The sequence below is a fragment of the Gymnoscopelus microlampas genome (genome assembly GCF_963454915.1).
Source record: "Gymnoscopelus microlampas genome assembly, chromosome: 5".
Lineage (NCBI taxonomy): Eukaryota > Metazoa > Chordata > Actinopteri > Myctophiformes > Myctophidae > Gymnoscopelus > Gymnoscopelus microlampas.
The window spans coordinates 47,559,156-47,578,822 of record NC_139942.1 but is presented as its reverse complement, the minus strand read 5'-3'; the positions used below and the strand labels follow the sequence as shown (position 1 = coordinate 47,578,822).

The following is a 19,667-nucleotide window of genomic DNA, read 5'->3' as shown; positions in this document are numbered from 1 at the left end:
GCCACCATCAGGCCAAAATATAAACTACATAGAAAAGAGGGTAACTCCCAAGTGAGCAGCCATGGCTTCAACCTTGAGGAATAATGTCAGGTTTGATCACATTCACACACCGAAACAGTTCTAAGAATAGTCCGTGCCACTTTTTTAAATCACGGCTGTTGGTTATAACTGCAGTACGCTATGGTTCCACGCTGCAACAATACAACATTACAGCACTACAGTACATTACTACGTTTTACAATTCTCAATGCAAGAGTGACGGACATGGTGACCTATACCTATATATATTTGGCCGCGGAACCCCATCTGAAAAGGTTTTGTGCCAGGGACACCAAGAAGAGTAGATTTGTGTAAAAAATATATATATATTTTGAGATTTTCAACACATAAAAATGTGTGCATATGTATAAGCTCGCAGTGCAAGTTTGGCTATTTTTTAATAGCCAAAGTATAATAAAATATGGTTTAAGTGGTTAAAATGATTGTGATGCCATTAACAAATTTTGCTGGGGACCCCCTGGAACCACCCCAAGGACCCCTGGGGGTCCCCGGGCCCCACTTTGAGAATCATTGCTAATAAACAATGCACACCTGAGCAAAAGGGGCTAGGTCACAAATATTATGCGTTTTGAGCTTGTACATTGTTGGCTATTTTTCCTATTCGAGGTGTTAAAAGAGCAAACAATGATGAAGGCACAAATGGTGAAACGCATTGGTTTTAATTATGCAAATGTAAAAGTTGTTATTACTTATAACAACTGCATTGCGTGGATGGAATCCTTTGATCTTATTCATAAGCTTTTAAAATATACAGTTTTATGTCAAGCTTCTGGCTGCACAATTAATGACCCCAAAAGATAAATACTTGCAGGTAAGAAGCACTGAGCTGGACACTGGGTCTGTTTTAATGTTAGAGTGACATCTTGTGGAAATTGTGAACATTTCAAGCCAATAAATTGTTATTCAAACAATTCTTTTTTTTTAAATAAAGCATCTACAGTATGTCAGTTGCTTTATATATAGCAACTGACATACTGTAGATGCTGTCCCGGATTGAAAAGTATAACAAAGTATAGGTGTAACAGGTCTAGTAAACTTTTTTGTTTGTGTTTTTAGTGTTGGTATTGATGATACCAGGACAGTGGAATTAAAGACTAACATCATTATCAGTGGTCATTTGAGGAGGCTTGTTGTGCTTCGAGCTTAACTACTACAGAAGAGGATCAGCTCATTAAGATCAAATTTGTTTAGATTATATTAGATCAGTGGTTTCCAAAGAGAAATTAGACATTTGCCCAAACTAGTGAAAATAGCAGATCTACAAGCTCACAACGCGTCACAATTAGATTTTTGTATTGTATTTATTAAATACTTTTTAAGAATATTGGAATTGTCTTTAATTTTTGTAAGTTGTGTGTGTTTTTAAATGTAGGAAATGAAAAAAGGGGATATTTACACACGACCCATAAAAATGTGTCCGCAACCCAATCCACTGTTTGAGAAACAGTGGATTAGAATAGTCTAGATTAGAAGTCCTTTGCCAGGGGAAATTGTTTTGCTGGGGTCAGTTGCTGGGGTCACGTTAGGTAAATACCCCCATAGTTAAAAGACACCATAGTAAAAGATAATCGCAACAAGAGGTACTATAAACTATTAAACAATAAAATGGATGTCTAATTGAGATCCACAGACTCTGTCAAGAGGCAAATGTATGAAATACATCCCCTTGTGAAGATCTGAGCGGCAGAATTCACAGAGCTACCAGCTAAAGCAATTAAGTGCTGTTGTTTGTTTTCTCTGTATTCTCTGTGAGTGCCCCCCCCCCCACCCCCCACCCCAAAGAATAGGTACAGGGCTAGGCTGAAGCCTAATGATATGAGATATGAGTATAACCAAGACTCATAGACTCAGTGCAACTCAAGAAAGCCATGGTGTAACTTAACCCACATCAGCACCCGACACAACAGTGTCGACACAACAGGTTCATTCTTAGCCAGGGTGGTTGTCCCTGATTCACAATCAGTAGAAAACCCCTGCTACAGTACAGTATGTGTGTGTTCAGTAACAGTGATCCGACCGTCCATCTCTCCAACTCTTTAGTAATTAAAAAAATGCATTTTCAGGCCGGGATACGAATTTCATCCAATCAAAAACATAAAAGTGAATCAATCAAGCCAAACAATCAATCAATGATAATGAAATGTCCTACCAACCTAGCACCAGAATGGAGTCGTCTTTCTTGACATGTTGCTCCAGTAGATGCTGGAACTTGGTGTACTCCCCCAGCCAATCGAAGCACTGCTCCTTCTGGTACCTCTCGTCCCAGTAGTCGACGTCTTTGTACCTTGAGTTGTCCCCTGGCAGGTGTTCCATCCTCTTCTTCTCGCCCTGGAATCATACAGAAAACACATCAATACACTAGAGGCCAATATATTGAAATTCTTTATTAGGAGTCACCCCTTGAGATTCAGGATCTCGTTTTCGAGGGGGTCCTGGAGACAGCAGTACAGTATACAGTAACATATAATAAAACAAATAACAAAAAACTGAAAACAAAACATCAACCGGACAAGAAACAACACATAGGACAACACAATCAGGGTATTATACTCTTAGCAAGCACAAAAAGATGGATCATTTGTTCAGAGTCAGATATCATTGTCAGTTTCAACGTCAGCGATAGTAGCCTATACAAAAGTAAAGTGTAGTGATGTAATGGTCAATGACATGTACAAGAGATTGTGTTATAAGAAGCCAGTGCACTTTTGTGTGACACTGTTTGTGTGACACTGTTAGCCAATGCACAATACAATACTACGGAGTGTTCATTTAACTCTGGGATTGAATTTGACTGACTGTGTAAGACAGACAAAGTGGCCAATTTCATTTCTTTTTTTGTAGCCAAATGGAACCTTGGGCGTTCTTATTGTGACCCCCCAAATATGGAGCTTTAAACAGAGGATGTAAGTGATAGTTTCCTCATCTCTCCAGCTTAAACATTAAATATAAAATACATTTTCAGGTCAGGGTACCAATTTAATCCAATCAGGACAGAGAACTCATACAGGATACAGGGACAAAACAAGTGAAATTGGAAGTGGTGAAAAAAAAATTGCAGAAAAATTGGAATCAGATGATAATTGGTGACCCACCTGAAAATGTAATTTCTGTTTACTAAAGAGCTGGAGAGAGATGGGGGAGACCCTTCCCTGTTACAGTAGAAACCTTACTTGACAACATAAGAGTACTTCTTCCAACACTGAATATAAACACAGACGTAAGGATGCTGTGTGTGTTCCCATAAAAACTCAGTCAAACAGCAGCAGTTTAATATAAGCTTTCATTCACGTTTTCAGACTACAATATGTAAATAAAGGTCTATTTATCTATCTGTTTACCTACAAAGCGTAATCTTTATAAACGATATACTTACGAAATTAAGATTCCTCGTTTAATACCTAAGGAATCGTTTACAAACACAAACTGTGAACAGCATAGAAACGATATAAACACACATCCACGTGTGTTGCTGTTACTGTCGCAAGCATTGTGCGTAGCACAACGGTGCGCGTGCGCTGCACGCCGTAAGAAAAGTAACAAATCTACAAGCTGACAACGTGTCGCTGAGCGGCGCGTTGTCAGCTTGTAGATCTGTCTTTTTGGAGCAGCAACGTGAAACCCCTCCCCCTCGCGCAACTTTTCAACTTATAAGGAAATGGCACTGACAGATACAGTTAGGCTACGACCAGAGTTATATTATACTACATATTATATGTGTTATATATGTGTGTGTGTGTGTGTGTGTGTGTGTGTGTGTGTGTGTGTGTGTGTGTGTGTGTGTGTGTGTGTGTGTGTGTGTGTGTGAGAGAGAGAGAGAGAGAGAGAGAGAGAGAGAGAGAGAGAGAGAGAGAGAGAGAGAGAGAGCGAGAGAGAGAGAGAGAGAGAGTGAGTGAGTAACCCTTCTAGCTGTGTCTTCCTGTAGTCTAATGTCCCCTCCCTGGTGGTAGAGAGTAGCCTCCACTACCACACTGGGGTCTGTAATTAGTCCATCAGAGATGAGCACTTCGGTGTTGTTTTTTGCCCATTTTAACTAGACTCCTGTCCAGCAGCAGAGGTCATTGAGATCTGGCCAATCACACCAGACCCCAAAGCCCTTGTCTTGTGAGTCCAGTTTTCCAGAGTCTTTCCTCCTGAAACCTAGGAAATTATTCTGGTCTGGTCATGGGGGACCTTCCCCCTGCGTAAGTCCAGTAGGAGTGATGCCCTGGCCATTTCTCTGACAGTGCCATCATCATTATTACGCATGTGGAGTAGGTGGGTTAGCCTTGTTGTTGCAAAGATCCACTCTACATTTGGGACCCCCAGCCCCCCTTCGCCATATGAAAGGAAGAATGTGTGGAGTGTGTGTTTAGGCCAACCCATTTTCTGGCCAGTTGGACAGTTCTATTTGTCATGTCTTTTGTGGGATATGTACATTGGCAAATTGGTGTGTACACACACACACAATTGGTGTGGCACACACACACACACACACACACACACACACACGCACACGCACACACACACACACACACACACACACACACACACACAACTTCCGTCATGTGGTCTTTTTGTATTTCCTCATGGTTCACTCTATCTGTCACCATTTGTTTAGGGGTGTGGTATAAAAGTCTGGTACATTTCACAACTAGCAGAATTAGATAAGAAATTCCTGCCAGTGCTTTGTATTTTCTGGTGACACCCAGAGAACCAGTTGGCTCCGAGAGTCCCTCGGGAGAACTGCCGTCACATTACCTCCACGCTTTATGCAGTTATGAGAAGCTGCTTGCGACTTCCATGACCAACGTGACTGTGATCCAAGTGGATTAAAGGTCTCACGGAGACGCTGGACGCCATGCAGTGGAGGAGGACACGCCACTGCCGTTCACACATCGCTGGACTCCTGTATCTCCTCTCGCTCCTGGGGGTCGTGGTCTTTCTGGTCCATTGGGACTGTTTGCCGGGCCTCGCGGGTTCGCCGTGGTGGAGTGCGTCACACTCCACCAATAAGGCAACAGGAAACCAGAACCACCAGCAACAGCATAATAACATCAGATTCTGGAAAGATGGGGATGACTCCTCTCATCGGGGGGAGGCAGGTCTGGAGAACTCTCCGACAGCTAAAGCCAGCCAAAGTGATGAGGGCGGCCCTAGTGGCATGCTGTCCCCCGGGCCGTACCCCTACATCATTAACGAGGCAAACAAATGCCCAGAGGGACAAGCACAACCATTCCTGGTGTTGCTGATAAGCACAGAGGCTCGTCAAGTAGAGGCACGGGACGCCATACGGCAGACGTGGGGCAATGAGAGCCTCGCTCCAGGCCTAGGATTGATCCGGCTGTTCCTGCTGGGGGCAAATGAAGGCGAGCTGGGGCGCCTACAGCAGAGGACCTTGGAGTCCGAGAGCCTGAGGCACCACGATATCCTTCAGCAGGATTTCTTGGATACCTACAACAACCTGACTGTAAAGACGCTGATGGGGATGAACTGGGTGGCCATGCATTGTCCACGGGCCAGCTATGTTATGAAAACTGACAGTGACATGTTTGTCAACACCGATTACCTCATCCACAAGCTGCTCAGACCCGAACTGAATCCCAAGAAGAACTATTTCACAGGAGATATCATGAGCGGCCACGCACCGAAACGAAACAAAAACAGTAAGTGGTACATGTCCCCGGAGCAGTACCCAAGTGAGAAGTACCCCACCTTCTGCTCTGGGACGGGTTACGTGTTCTCCGGAGACTTGGCGGCGAAAATCTACCGAGTCTCTCTGAGTATTCGCCGCCTGCATTTGGAGGATGTGTACGTGGGGATCTGCCTGGACAAGCTATGGATCCAGCCCACACTGCCGCCCAAGTTCCTGTTCAACTACGATCGAGTGCCCTACTCCCGTTGCAAGTACAGCAACCTGATCACGTCCCACAGGGTTCAACCCAGTGAGCTGCTCAAGTACTGGCACCACCTACAGAGCAACAGCACCTGCATCAATGCCTAGGGTTGGGGACAATAACTGCTTCACCGCGGTTATGATGTGTAGGCTACCGTGGTGTAGTTATGATTATGATTATCATTTTTGCTGGTAAGTTACAGGAGTGGATATGATGTGTGATATACATTTCTAAGCTTACCATATACACAATAGTTGTTGTTTAGTTAAAGCAGCACTATGTGACTTTCCTCTTCTACCCTGGATTTGAACTGGTTTCATTTGCAAGTGCTGTTTTTTTTTACCATTGAACTAATAGAGGCAGCCTGCTTGGTAGATATTGAATCAGGTCAAAATTTGTGTCAGATCTTGTGTCTAGGTGAGACATGACCTTTGACACAATCTAAATGTCTCAATAGAAGAGCAGGGAGACAAAATACAACCACCCCAATTATGTAAGCTATGTTGTATCAACATATTCAGGCATTGGACAAAATTAATGTATTGATTTAAAAACCCTGTGACGCTATCACAAGGACTGACCTAGTGATATTAAAGCAGTGAATGAAAGCAGCCTGCAACTGCAAGTTGTTCTTGTTCGCTGATGACTCAGCAATCCTGGTCTGGGCGAGGACAAAATGCAAGTTGTGGAAGCTCTCAATTCTGAACGCAGTAAAATCCGTTCTTGGCTTTCTGATAACAAACTGTCATTACACCTTGGTAAGACAGAATCCAATATTTTTTTGGTCCAAACATTCCCTTAGTAATGTAAATGAAAATTATTTCAAGGTCAGAGTTGACATTATAGTAATCTCAAGCAAAGAAGAAGGTTACCTATTTGGGCTTGACATTATTCTTGACAACAAACTGATAAGATCAAGAGTAAATAATAAATAAATAATTGCATCAAAAAAGTAAATCAAAGAACAAGATGATTTTTTGTGTAGAATGTCCTCTTTTGTCAACAAAAGTGCTCTTGTCGGAGCCCTCATTCAATGCCACCTGTTTACACCTCTTAGTTCTCCAACATCTCAATGTCATATTCATAAATATTCACACACAAATGTCAAGGTTTGTAACTTGTAAAACACAATTCACAGTGATTTGATTTGTCCCCCTGATGTTTTGTGTTTGTATTTGTGTCTCTAATTTGCCACTTGTAGCCTATATGAACATTTGTAGGTCAGCTTAGAACATTTTCATGGTCATGTATTTGTGAATCTCCCATCAATTTGTACTGCTGTACCACCCACAACTCAAGTAGGAAGACATAACAAGTGCTTCCACTAGATGGTAATCATGTAACATTTATGGTTGTCAGCTGCTGTTTCTGCTAGTGTTTTCTTCTGCAGAAAATGGCTTTGTAACTTATAAAGTTATGCCTTATTATACACTAATCTTTTTCTCCTTGCCATTATTATGTTATGCTGATGTGGATTGTTGAAGGCGTCTTGTAATCTTTTTTGTTTTAATTATTATTATTATTATTATTATTATTATTATTATTATTATTGTTACATTAATAGTTTGTATTACTGTCATTGTATGTTGTACTTTTGAGGACCTCACATACCTGCATTTCCCTTCTTGTACCTGAATGACCGGTGACAATTTAAATAAAACTTCTTGATTCGAATTCATTCAAATACATACATACAGCAGTGTTAATTTAGTTGACTAAGACTAAGACTAAATCAGAATTTGCTGTCAAAATTAACACTAACATACAGGCAGTCAGACCCAAGCAAATGTGTCTCTTTACAAAGTGTAATCTTCATAAACTATCTCTTAAACTAATCCTCGTTTAATGCCAGTATAATCGTCTAACAAACACATCCACGTGTTACTGTCGCAGACATTGTACGTATTGTTTACATATCCTTGACAGCCGGAAGCAGCTGTGATGAGAGCGTAGAAAAGTTGCGCGAGGGTCTCACTTTTGCCCCAAAATGAACAGATTTGCAAGCTAACAACGCGTCGCGATGTGACGCGTTGTTAGCTTGTAGATCTATTCTTTTTTGGGGGTCGAGCTGCAACGTTTTCGCGTTGTTTTGGAAGCGCCATTATGTCGTCACGACTGTTGCAACAACATTAATCTGAAGTGAAGAACATAACGGTAAAAAAAATACGTTAATCAATATGTCAAAGTGTCTGTGCATGGATTGTTTTATTTATTACATTCATTGGTTCAGTTTCATATTGTGCCAGATTTGAATTCTTTGATTCTGTTGTGGTTTATTTTCAGTGGTGGTAAAAAAAAAAATGTTTTACTTACATAAAAGTATCATTACTACTGCAATGTAGCAATACTCTGTTACCAGTAGAAGTCCCGTATTTAAAATTAACTTGAGTAAAAGTACAGAAGAATCGCCCTCCAAATATACTTAAAGTACTAAAAATTGTGCAGAATGTCCCATTCACAAGCTCAATTTTTTTTGAAAATTATCTGCTATTTTCAAATGGCCGAAACATACACAAACACAAATGGCTGAATTTCTTAATGTATGTTTTGCAATAATAATGAAAATCTACAAAGTAACTAGTAACTAAAGCTGTCAAATAATTGCAGTGGAGTAAAAGTACAAGTACAATATTTGTCTCTGAGATGTAATGGAGTAGAAGTAAAAGTATTGACAATTGAAGAAAGTCAAAAATACCTAAATGTTTTACTTAAGTACAGTACATGTACTTAGTTACTTTACAACACTGGCCAGATTTGAATGCTTTGATATTGTTGTGGTTTATTTCTTTATCATCTCCACATGCTTGTCTGTCTGTAGATGATGAGGGCCATTGGGAACCAGCAGTTCCGACATAAACCTGGTATCTGCAGTCAGATGAAAATTATGCACAAGACGTCTCGTCCACAAAACTTCACAGATTATGAAAGCATAAAGCCCTTCGAGCCTCAAATTCCACTGCATTTCAACTTCGCCAAAGACGTCTTGGATAAATGGACAGAAAAGGAAAAGGTAATGATTTGATGACTTAACCTTAGCCTTGGATCAAGAAAGACTATCATAGATGTATTTTATCGAGTCTGACTTTTACTTTAGTATCTAGAAAATGTAGAAATCGATCAAATAAATCTATGATAGTCTTGATCCAAGGCTAACTTAACCTATATATATATTTTACAAAAAAACTACATGCAGCCATCCCATTTCGTCGTGCAGAATATTGTCCCCTAAATATGTGGTTGTGATGCAAGATAAATTACATTTAATGTCTTCCACAACTGTTTGTTGTAAAACACATGTACTATGATATATATATAAATTATACTGTTGTATATGTGTGTGCGTAAGTGTGTTTCACTTGTTTCTGATTTTCAGCGTGGAGAGCGGGGGTCTGTCCCTGCCCTGTGGTGGGTGAATGACAACAAGGAGGAGGTCCGATGGAGTTTTGAGGAGCTGGCCTTCCACTCCAGAAGACTGGCCAATGTTCTGCGTGGACCCTGCCAGCTCGGCCAGCAGGACCGGCTGCTGCTCATTCTGCCCAGGGTTCCAGAGTGGTGGCTGGTCAACGTGGCTTGTCTCAGGACAGGTGAATGATTGTAGTACTGCTGTAGTGACAGGTGAATGATTTCTACTGCGTCATACAATGATGTAAGTAAGCCTTGCCGAGGCCATGTGGCTCATATAGGAGCCCATGGTGGTTTGATGGGGATGGAATACAAGAATGGTCGCCCCAAAACACGCTTGCCCCATATCAAATCCAGCAACGTCGGAACGGTCGGACCCACGTATGTCTGGCCACCAAAGTCCAATTGTTTCTATCTTATCTTTAACCGATGCTCCATGTTGTTGTTCTGATGTACATGTCCACAGGCACCGTGCTGCTACCAGGCACCTCTCAGCTCACATCCAGAGATATCCTCCACAGACTGCAGATCTCAGGGGCCAAGTGTGTCGTCACAGATGAGTCCCTGGCTCCTCTGCTGGATGCTGTGGCCCCCGACTGCCCTTCCCTGCGTGTCAAAATATTAGTGTCCGACAGGAAAAGAGAAGGATGGAGGAACTTGGGCGATTTGCTTGGGTACGCAGCAAACTGTATAATAGGGAACGGCCAAAGAATATGCTTGTTATTTATTTATTTGAAATTTCACTGGAGGATAAGCCCCTTGAGATGCAGCGTCTCTTTTTCGAGATGCTGCATCTGCCTGGCTGAAGCTCAGATATTTACGTGGCACCGAAATGAAGCAACGGAATCTGTGTTGGGTTTTGATCCGGTATACCGGAACCGGTTTTCTACCAGTGTTTCAATACCCAACCCATTTGATCTCAGGGATTTCCCACTAATACTACTAGTTTCTATCTATTCACAGATATCTCACCATAATTTGCTTAAAGGAATGTTAAATATACCCAAGAATTCATGTAGTATGTTGTCTAGAACATGTCCCATGCTGAAAGTACTAGCCAATCTACAAGTTCATAATGTGTTGTGATGCTCAATCAGGTGTTAATGTATCCCTTCTGCTCTCCATTAGGAATGTGTCCAGTGACCATGACTGCGTGGAGACTTTGAGTGATGATCCCATGACCATCTTCTTCACCAGTGGGACCACAGGGTCTCCCAAGATGACCCAGCACAGCCACTGTAGCTATGGGATAGGTCTGACAGTCAATGGCAGGTAATGGCTGCATTATCCCTCTCTCTATTTTGTTACCTGCTGCTATGTCGTCTCTGTCGGGTGGAAACCTCAGACAGTATGTCCAAAACTGTTACTTTTCAGGATTCAAATAAAAAAAATAGCAAAAGTAGCTGATCTACAAGCTCAAAACGCGTCGCTTCGCGCCGCGTTTTGAGCTTGTAGATCAGCTACTTTTGATACATTTATGTGACGCGGCACTATGCTCAAGTACGGCATTAAATGACGGAAAAAAACACAAATTTAAAATACGGAAAATGGCGATATTAGCTTTCTGCCCGACAGCGACGATGCGCTGTGTCACCTGCATCGTTCCAAACATACTATGTCCCTCGTCTTTCTCCTCTCGTGCCTTTAAAACGGTCTGTTTGGTCCTCTGTCCTCTCTGTGGAGGTACTGGTTGGACCTGACGGAGCAGGACGTCATGTGGAACACCTCAGACACAGGCTGGGCCAAGTCGGCCTGGAGCAGTGTCTATGCCCCTTGGACCCAGGGAGCGTGTGTCTTCATTCACCACATGCCCCGCTTTGACCCCTCCACTGTGCTGAAGGTGTGTGTTCAACAGTCATGGATTAAAGTTCTCAGTCATCACGACTGATTTCAGTCATTTGGATTTCATAGAAGTCAGCACGTCGTCTATGGAAGCATGCCATGCACCGAAAATGTACAAGCTTGTTGTAGATAGCCGAATTTCGGTTATTATTTTAAGATTAAAGCGTGCTCCTGCTAATTGTTTCACGCTGTTAACAAATCACAGATTAGGATTTGGCCTAGCAAAATATTTCAGTCATGAGATTTTATTTTTGCTTTAACCCATTAAGACCTGAGGCTGATCCAACAAAATGTCTTCAAACAGTTTTTTGAAAAAAACGATGTTTCTATATCCCTGGTTCTCAGACTTTTTCATGTCAAGGACCCCCAAAATGATATGTATTTGGCCGTGGACCCCTATCTCAAAATATTTTGTTCCAGGGACCCCCAGAAGCAAAGATATGAGTTTTAAAAATATATATGTTCAAAGATTTGCACGAATTTTCACAATACAAATAAAATAGCAGATCTGCAAGCTCGTATCGCGGCACTCGGTGCTTGTATTATCTGCTATTTTTGAATAGCCCAAAGAAATCTAAAGTGACACAGATGCGTTCCCGGTCTTAATGGGTTAATCCATGTCAACCACAAGGCTGCAGTAGTACAGAGGCTGATGGATATTATCATCCATTATGAAAAAAAGGAGCATCGCTCTCTGAACAAATCTGTTTTTTTATCTTCCATTTATGCCTCACAAATCACAGAACGTTTTCGGCTATCCCAGCCTTCATCAGTATCGGATGAAGGGGGCTGGCTAGCGGAAAACATTAATTCAGTTCAAACTGTTCATTCTGTCCTTCAGTTTCACCGATGTCTCCTGCCTTCCTTTCAGACTCTTTCTGACTATCCCATATCGACATTTTGCACGGCGCCAACTGCTTACCGCATGCTTGTCCTGGAAGACATGTCCAAGTAGGGTCCATTTAATGGCATTTGAAGTTAGTTTTTCGTAAATTTTGTATCATATATTAGGTACACGTTTATCCTGTTGACAGTTCACTTTGTAATCTGGAATACATTACATTCCGGTTCTTTTTTTTGTGTGTCAGGTACAGCTTCAAGTCACTGCAGCATTGTCTGAGTGCTGGAGAGCCCATCAACCCGGATGTTATGGGGAAATGGAGGGAGGCCACTGGACTGGATATCTATGAAGGTTATGGACAGACAGAAACTGTGAGTTATAGTATAGGAACAGATAAGATCAAAGTGTTTTCATGTCCAGTTTTGTATGTATTACATATACAACAGATATTTCGTGATGTTGTCGCTGTCAGGCAGAAACCTTGTACCTCCATATTTAATCATTTTTTCCATAATGGCCTATTTTATAACCTTCAGGTTTTGATAGCTGGTACCTTCAAGGGCATGGAGATCAAGCCTGGGTCTTTTGGGAAGGCATCACCGGCATATGATGTGCAGGTAACCAATAATTATTTATATGATTTTATGTTTTAAAGAAAAAACATATGACATCCTTGCTTCTCGAAAAGAAAGAAATGTCAAGGGTAAATACACAACAAATCAGAGACTTATTTCCAGTGTGGCCCTTGGTCTTGGTACATAAAGTTATATAGAATACCAGAGATTCTATAAGCGAAGTGGGAGAATCTACGCTGTGCAGGCCTGAAGGCCTATGAGATTGGAGATAAAGAAACTCTGATGATGAAGTATTTGTGCTGTTCATGTTCAGGTTGTGGATGACGAAGGAACAGTCCTGCCCAATGGAGTGGAAGGGAACCTTGCTATCAGAGTAAAACCCCACAAGCCATTTTCTCTGTTTACCGAATACACAGTGAGTATCTGTTCAAATAAGCTTTAGAATTACAATAAGCTTGATAATAAAGAAATTGACTCATTAAAGTAAAGACTTAAGAAAAAAAAAGATTTAAAAGACAAATAAACATGTAAAAAAAGCAGTTGAGATAAATCTAGTTAAAAGCAATATTAAAGAAATATGTTTTAAGGGTGCGGTCACACGGAAGTTTAATTCTACCTATGAGGGCGGATTCTGCCAATGCTTTTCAATGGGAACAGAGTGTTTTTTTTTTGCAGAAATCTGCAAATGGCAACAACTCGCTCCGTTCCCATTGAAATGCATTGGCAGAATCTGCCCTCACACGTAGAATTAAACTTTGGTGTGACCACGCCCCAAGACTATTTTCAAGGCTCCCTGCACTGCAGCTGGGTTGTGAGGGACTGCCAGTGTATTGCTGGTGGATGATCCAAGTCAGAGGTGGGCAACAATGACTTTGACGATTGCGAGGGACTTTTTTGGTCCAGCGGTTAGCCCGATTAGCTGGTCACAGAAACACCCGGACACACAGACGGACCGACGCACGGACAGGAAGGGTAAAAAAAAATCTCCACCTCCGTCCCGTTCCAGCCTGGCGGGGATATCAAACACGTTGTGAGCTTGTAGAACTGCTATTTTCGCCACATGTTCGTGTATTATGACATACCCAGAATATGAATGAAACTGTCACTGATATATTTCAGGGTGAAGCAGAGAAGACGAGGGAGTGTTACAGAGGACACTTCTACCTGACCGGGGACAGAGGCGTCATGGACCAAGATGGCTACCTGTGGTTTGTTGGACGAGCTGACGATGTCATCCTCTCATCTGGGTATGAGGTCATTGTAGCGTTATCCCTTCACGGTGCCCAAACATACCACACATATTATGACCATTACTAAAGACCTGAGGCCGATTCTACAAATGCCTTCTCAATCAGTGCTTCTCAAACGTATTCGTGCCAAGAACCCCAAATTGATATATATTTGGCCATGGACCCCCATCTGAAAATGTTTTGTGTCAGGGACCCCCCAGAAGAGAAGATTTGTTAAAAAAAAATCGTAATTATTCAACATTTTTCAAACACTTAAAATGTTTTAAAAATTGCAGATGTACAAGCACTTTCACGAAAAAAATGTAAAAAAGAAAATAGCATATGTACAAGCTTCCGAGGGTCCTGACCCGACACATTGGCGGAGATATGCAGCACCTTTCTAGTTAACTTTCTGTTGGTGTTGGTCTAGGTACCGAATCGGTCCGTTTGAAGTGGAGAACGCTCTGATAGAACACCAGGCCGTGGCGGAGTCTGCAGTTGTCAGCAGCCCTGATCCAGTCAGAGGAGAGGTATGCAGTTATAAAGGTTTTTATTTCATTTTTAAGCTTGTGACTTTCACTCCACTACATTTCTAGGAAGGGATTCCCAGGACCTAAACTTTTCCTTTTTTTTAAGAAAAAAAAAAGATATATTTTCTCTATTTTTTACTATACTCATTTTGGTGGGGGGGGTTTTCTAAATATCAATATAGCAATGCTTTGAATATTAAAAAGAAAATGTACTTTGTCAATAGTACTTTTGAAGTATTTTCAAAAGTATAGATGCTTTTTTTTAAAGCAAGTACTCCTGTAAATTAGAACCCCAGTACGAATTAGACTGAGCAACTTTTACTAGTAGTTGAGTAATGTTTGACGAGGAGTATCTGTACTTTGACTCAAGTACTACTTTGTCCACCACGGCTGAGATTAGATTCAATGACAGTTTTTTTTAAATCCAGTAGCCATTAGTTGCAATTGTAAATTTGAGAGAAATGTAATAAGATAAATAGTTCTATAAATCACGACAAATCTCAATAAAGGCAATAATGAGAAATCCCAGTTCAATACAAATAAGTCTCAGAAATAAGTCTCAAGAAATCCTCAATTCAATAGAAATAAGTCTCAAGTCAAACACACAACCCACCCTACAAACCCTGTTGTGTGAACTATCTAGGATGGGACGATAATCATTATTATCGTTTATCGTCATTAAAAACCACTCACAATAATCGTATCGTGGAGATTTTAATTTATCGTGAAATTGTCCTGTGTCATACACTGGGATCAATTTGCTTTTGCCGAGCTGCGTATCTGGTACCACTTAAACCCCGAGTCTATGCTATGTCTGTAAAGAGCGCTCTTGGTACACTCTTTTTCCATAGCCTGGAAACCAGACGAATCTGCCACAGCTAAAAATAATAGCCCTGTTAGACTTGCCATGCCAGGCTACTTTTTTCACTCTACACTAACATTGCCGATCTACAAGCTCACAACATGCTGTGACGCGTTGTGAGCTTGTCGATCTGCTATTCATGGCGAACGTTCCCCGCCCCCAGAATAGGGATGCTGGGGTGCCTGTGGCATTTTAAGAGTTTTAAGCATATTGTGTTAATCACCATAATATCCTTAATTATTTTGGCCACAATAATCGTGACATGAACTCTTCATATCGTCCCATCCCTAAAACTATCACTGTTTGAATAGAAACACCTACAAGCCTGCTTTTTTTTCTCTCATCCAGGTGGTGAAAGCATTTGTGGTGCTGACAGCAGAGTATGTGTTACATGATGACAAAGACCAACTTGTGAAAGACTTACAAGCACATGTGAAGAAAGTGACTGCTCCATACAAATATCCACGCAAGGTAGCCTATCATTAAATACTTGATAAAAAAATGTAAGGAAAATATTTACAGTAAGTTTACAGTATTTACCCCACTGGATATACCTCACTAATCAGGAATGGTTGATTTCTTAAGTTATTGTATTTTTGTATTTTGTTGTTGCAGGTGGAGTTTGTGGAGCAGCTGCCTAAGACAGTCAGTGGTAAGATTAGAAGAGTGGAGCTACGCAAGAAAGAATGGGGGCAGATTTGAATCAGTACTGTAAAAAAGGATTATCCGACAAAAAGGTTTCACGTCTCAAAAACGTAAGATGCATGAGTTGCATATTGTATTAACTTTCATCACTGTGAAGAGACAGTCACATGACCCAATATTATTGGGAGATGAATTATCCTTGTCCTGTTCCACATGATACATACCGTACAGTATGAGCTTATTTCCCTGAGTGAATTGGTTGAGACTATTCCACACACATATTTTGTCCTAATGTCCAACTCCACAATCTACCTCCCAGATTACAGAAGTTATTTGTATCTAGTGCTGACAAAACATGGGGCACTTCTGAATAGCTTGACCAACCCGCCGACCTGATTCCTCTCTCTCCTTTCTACTCTTATCACACAGCAACCATTCATAGCTTTTGAAGTCAATTTGTTTGTATAAGTATTCGTATTTGTGTCTCTAAACTTGTATATCAACATTTTGTATGTCAACTTAGGCATTTTAAATTGAAATGTATTTGTGAATCTCCACCAATTTATGTATTTGTATTTGAGATTTTTTAAACATTGTTTTACACAAAGTGGGAATTAGAAAGGTCTTATGATTCGTAACTCATAAAACACATTTCATACTCGTGCAAAGTGATTTGCATTTGTAAATGCAAATCAAATTTGTATCTGTACCGCTAATGTTTCGTATGTGTAAATAAGTACAGCATTTGTGTTTATGTCTCTAATTTGACATTTTTTATTGTGTAAAATCTATTTGTGAATCTCCACCAATTTGTGTGAGTATTATTGAGACTCCCATCACGCCAGCCCATTAACCACTCACAACTCAGTGTGTGCTCATTTCCCTGAGTGAATTGGTTAATCACACACTGAGGGCCAGTGTGTGATTAAACTGACACACTGACCCTCAAACAAAAAATCACACCCTGTGTGAAGGTAGCGGCGCCTTTGATACATTTTGTCATCGATATGTGTTTATAATGTGTTTATAGCCACGTGTCACGTGAAGCTTGACCAATCACTTTGTTGACGGGTCTGACCAATCAGAACGTTGACGGGTCTGACCAATCAGAACGTTGACGGGTCTGACCAATCAGAACGTTGACGGTGAACACGGACAAAGTCAGGTACAGAGCAGGATCCGCTCTATACCTAAAGGTAGAGAGCGGCTAGCGCCGCTAAAAAATTACCTAGAAGGAGACTTTAGCCAAATGAATAATAAAATGAAATTACTAAATATTTCTAGATATTACTCATTGTTTATTTAGTCATTGTTTATATAGACATCTAATTCTATATTCATGACATCATAGTGATGTCATGAATAGTCCCCTTGCCTGACAAATCAGAACCTTGACGGGCCTGACCAATCAGAACCTTGACGGGCCTGACCAATCAGAACCTTGACGGGCCTGACCAATCAGAACGTTGACGGACCTGACCAATCAGAACCTCGACGGGCCTGACCAATCAGAACGTTGACGGACCTGACCAATCAGAACGTTGACGGACCTGACCAATCAGAACCTTGGCGGGCCTGACCAATCAGAACGTTGACGGGCCTGACCAATCAGAACGTTGACGGACCTGACCAATCAGAACCTTGACGGGCCTGACCAATCAGAACGTTGACGGACCTGACCAATCAGAACCTTGGCGGGCCTGACCAATCAGAACGTTGACGGACCTGACCAATCAGAACCTTGGCGAGCCTGACCAATCAGAACGTTGACGCAAAAGCCAGGTATAGAGGGCTAATATCCGCTCTATACCTAAAGGTATAGAGCTAAAGGTATAGAGCGGCTAGCGCCGCTAAAAATGGGCGTATGTATGTATGGTCATTTCAACACCTTCATATGTTTTCACATGTTATTAGAGCACTACGTCACGGAAGACTTGGCCAATCAAAACCATATATGTCACAAACGTGACGTCAGGATTTTGACAGAAATGTCATGTTTGTGACAATTCTGCACCCCGTTAAAATAGCTTTTGTGATGTCCCACCCACCACCCGCATCCACATGCCACATTTAAAATAATAAAACCGTATACAGAATATTAGTATCTTGTATCTGTCTATATCTATCCGCCTGTGTCCCTTTTATGGCCATACATGGAGATCCCTGATGTCATCAATATGACGTCATAGACTGGCCTCCCAAGTACTATGATAATGGGGACTGCATGCACTAAGTATTCTGACAATGGGTACAACGAGTACAGTGGGCACAAATGGGTACTCTGACAACGGGTACCCATTTGTAAACAGGTATTGCATAACCTGAGGGGCATATCTCCATATTCTAACGTTTTGTGTTTTTTTGTCAATTTAACGACCTACTTTATCATACTTCAACGTCACACAAAATCATCTTACGTAGCAGATCCGCAACCTCGAAACGCGGCGCGAAGCAACGCTCTAGCTACGTACTTTACTCCATATTAAGTCACAACTGATGCGTCTCTCACGTCATATTTAATGACGTGAGAGTCAAGGCGGCCTTCTTAAAGTGCTACTCAAGGAAAAAGCCACGGCGAAGTCTTAAAGTAGCGTACATTGTTAGAGGACTGAATTTAATGCATATTTCCTAGATTTTTTTTCTTGTGTTCCAGCCTCTCAAGAAATGGCCTCCTTGTTACTTAAGATATTCTACAGGATGTTTGGCGTGGGAGGAAAAGGGCAAAGGCAACTCAGCCAACAAGAGGCGGCGATTCAGAAACTCAGAGAGACAGAGGAGATGCTAAAGAAGAAACAGGAGTCTCTAGAGAAAAGCATCGAGAAGCAACGGCTTACCATAAAAGAAAACAACACGGAAACAAACAAACAGGTGGCCGTGCAGGCCTTGAAAAGAAAGAAGAGGCACGAGAAGGAGTTGAACGATATCGAGGGTAAGCTGTCTAACGTCGAGTCGCAGAGAGAGGCACTGGAGAACGCCAATGCCAACACCGAAGTGCTCAAGAACATGGCCTTCGCCGCCAAGGCCATGAAATCTGTCCACGCGGACATGGACATCGACATGGTGGACGACCTCATACAGGACATCACAGAGCAGCAGGAGCTGGCGCAGGAGATCTCCGACGTCATCTCCAAACCCATCGGCTACGGAGAGGTCTACGACGAGGACGAGCTGATGGCCGAGTTGGAAGAGCTGAGACGGGAGCACCTAGACAGGAAGCTTCTGGAGGTCGACGGGGCGGAGAGCGTAGCGCTTCCCAGCGTGCCTTCCACTTTACCTTCCAGACCTGCTGAGAAGGAGAAGAAGGACGGGGATGAAATGGAGGATCTAGAGCAGTGGTCAGGGAGCATGTAGACAGCGTGGCCACATGTGGCTACGTACATTACAGATCAGAGATGGTCATTTTGTCCCAAACTCAACAAATCAACACACTTTTATCTCTGGGGATCATGAACAAAATGCAGGATGCATCTATCAGTTAGATTTTCATATTCCATTCCTATTGACTTCCAAAGTTTGCGGGCCCTGGGTAGACAAACCAGCAGTTTGGTAGAGATCTGCGCTCTGAGGAGTGCACTTTTGTAGTTGATATTTTTTTTTAAATTATTATGATTTCATTTTGCTACAGTAGGAAGTAATTACAAAATGTGATAGGTGCAGCTTGTTTGGTACTCTAGAGACTATAGCAGGTCCATATACTTTTTCATTGTATATGGACCCCCATTTGAAAAGATTTTGTTTCAGTGACTCCCATAAGAGATGTTCTTAAAATGTATTTGAAAATAGCAGGTGTACAAGCTCACAATGCGTC

General features: G+C 41.7%; 4 protein-coding genes across 5 annotated transcripts in view; 3 read left to right on the top strand and 1 right to left on the bottom strand.

The window, feature by feature from the left end:
- The window catches only part of ece2a (endothelin converting enzyme 2a), a 169,744-nt gene extending 166,206 nt beyond the window's left edge, over positions 1 to 3,538 (bottom strand). Inside the window, exons 1-2 of one of the 2 annotated variants that reach the window (XM_084057251.1) lie at positions 3,434 to 3,538; positions 2,214 to 2,388 (exon numbers count right to left, since the gene is read on the bottom strand). In XM_084057251.1, the coding sequence (XP_083913377.1) occupies positions 2,214 to 2,373 (160 nt within the window). In that variant the 5' untranslated portion in view covers positions 2,374 to 2,388; positions 3,434 to 3,538. Of the gene's footprint in view, positions 1 to 2,213; positions 2,389 to 3,422 lie in introns of both variants that reach the window. The other variant, XM_084057252.1, reaches the window with a different exon arrangement.
- A 1,359-nt stretch (positions 3,539 to 4,897) lies between these two features.
- Positions 4,898 to 6,040, top strand: LOC311045139 (beta-1,3-galactosyltransferase 2-like; the record flags this gene model as incomplete). Its single annotated transcript, XM_084056949.1, has 1 exon — positions 4,898 to 6,040. One exon carries the CDS (start codon positions 4,898 to 4,900, stop codon positions 6,038 to 6,040), a length of 1,143 nt encoding a protein of 380 aa, XP_083913075.1.
- Positions 6,041 to 7,997: 1,957 nt separating this feature from the next.
- On the top strand, positions 7,998 to 16,629 carry acsm3 (acyl-CoA synthetase medium chain family member 3). The gene is made up of 14 exons (XM_084057224.1): positions 7,998 to 8,087; positions 8,752 to 8,943; positions 9,307 to 9,517; positions 9,802 to 10,009; positions 10,464 to 10,607; positions 11,019 to 11,175; positions 12,049 to 12,128; positions 12,266 to 12,389; positions 12,555 to 12,635; positions 12,907 to 13,008; positions 13,713 to 13,840; positions 14,253 to 14,352; positions 15,563 to 15,685; positions 15,830 to 16,629. The coding sequence occupies exons 2-14, from the start codon at positions 8,752 to 8,754 to the stop codon at positions 15,914 to 15,916; spliced, it is 1,737 nt and encodes a 578-aa protein (XP_083913350.1). The 5' UTR covers positions 7,998 to 8,087; the 3' UTR covers positions 15,917 to 16,629.
- Positions 16,630 to 18,556: 1,927 nt separating this feature from the next.
- Positions 18,557 to 19,210, top strand: LOC311045138 (charged multivesicular body protein 4b-like; the record flags this gene model as incomplete). The annotated part of the gene is made up of 1 exon (XM_084056948.1): positions 18,557 to 19,210. The coding sequence occupies one exon, from the start codon at positions 18,557 to 18,559 to the stop codon at positions 19,208 to 19,210; it is 654 nt and encodes a 217-aa protein (XP_083913074.1).
- Between the last annotated feature and the right edge of the window lie 457 nt (positions 19,211 to 19,667).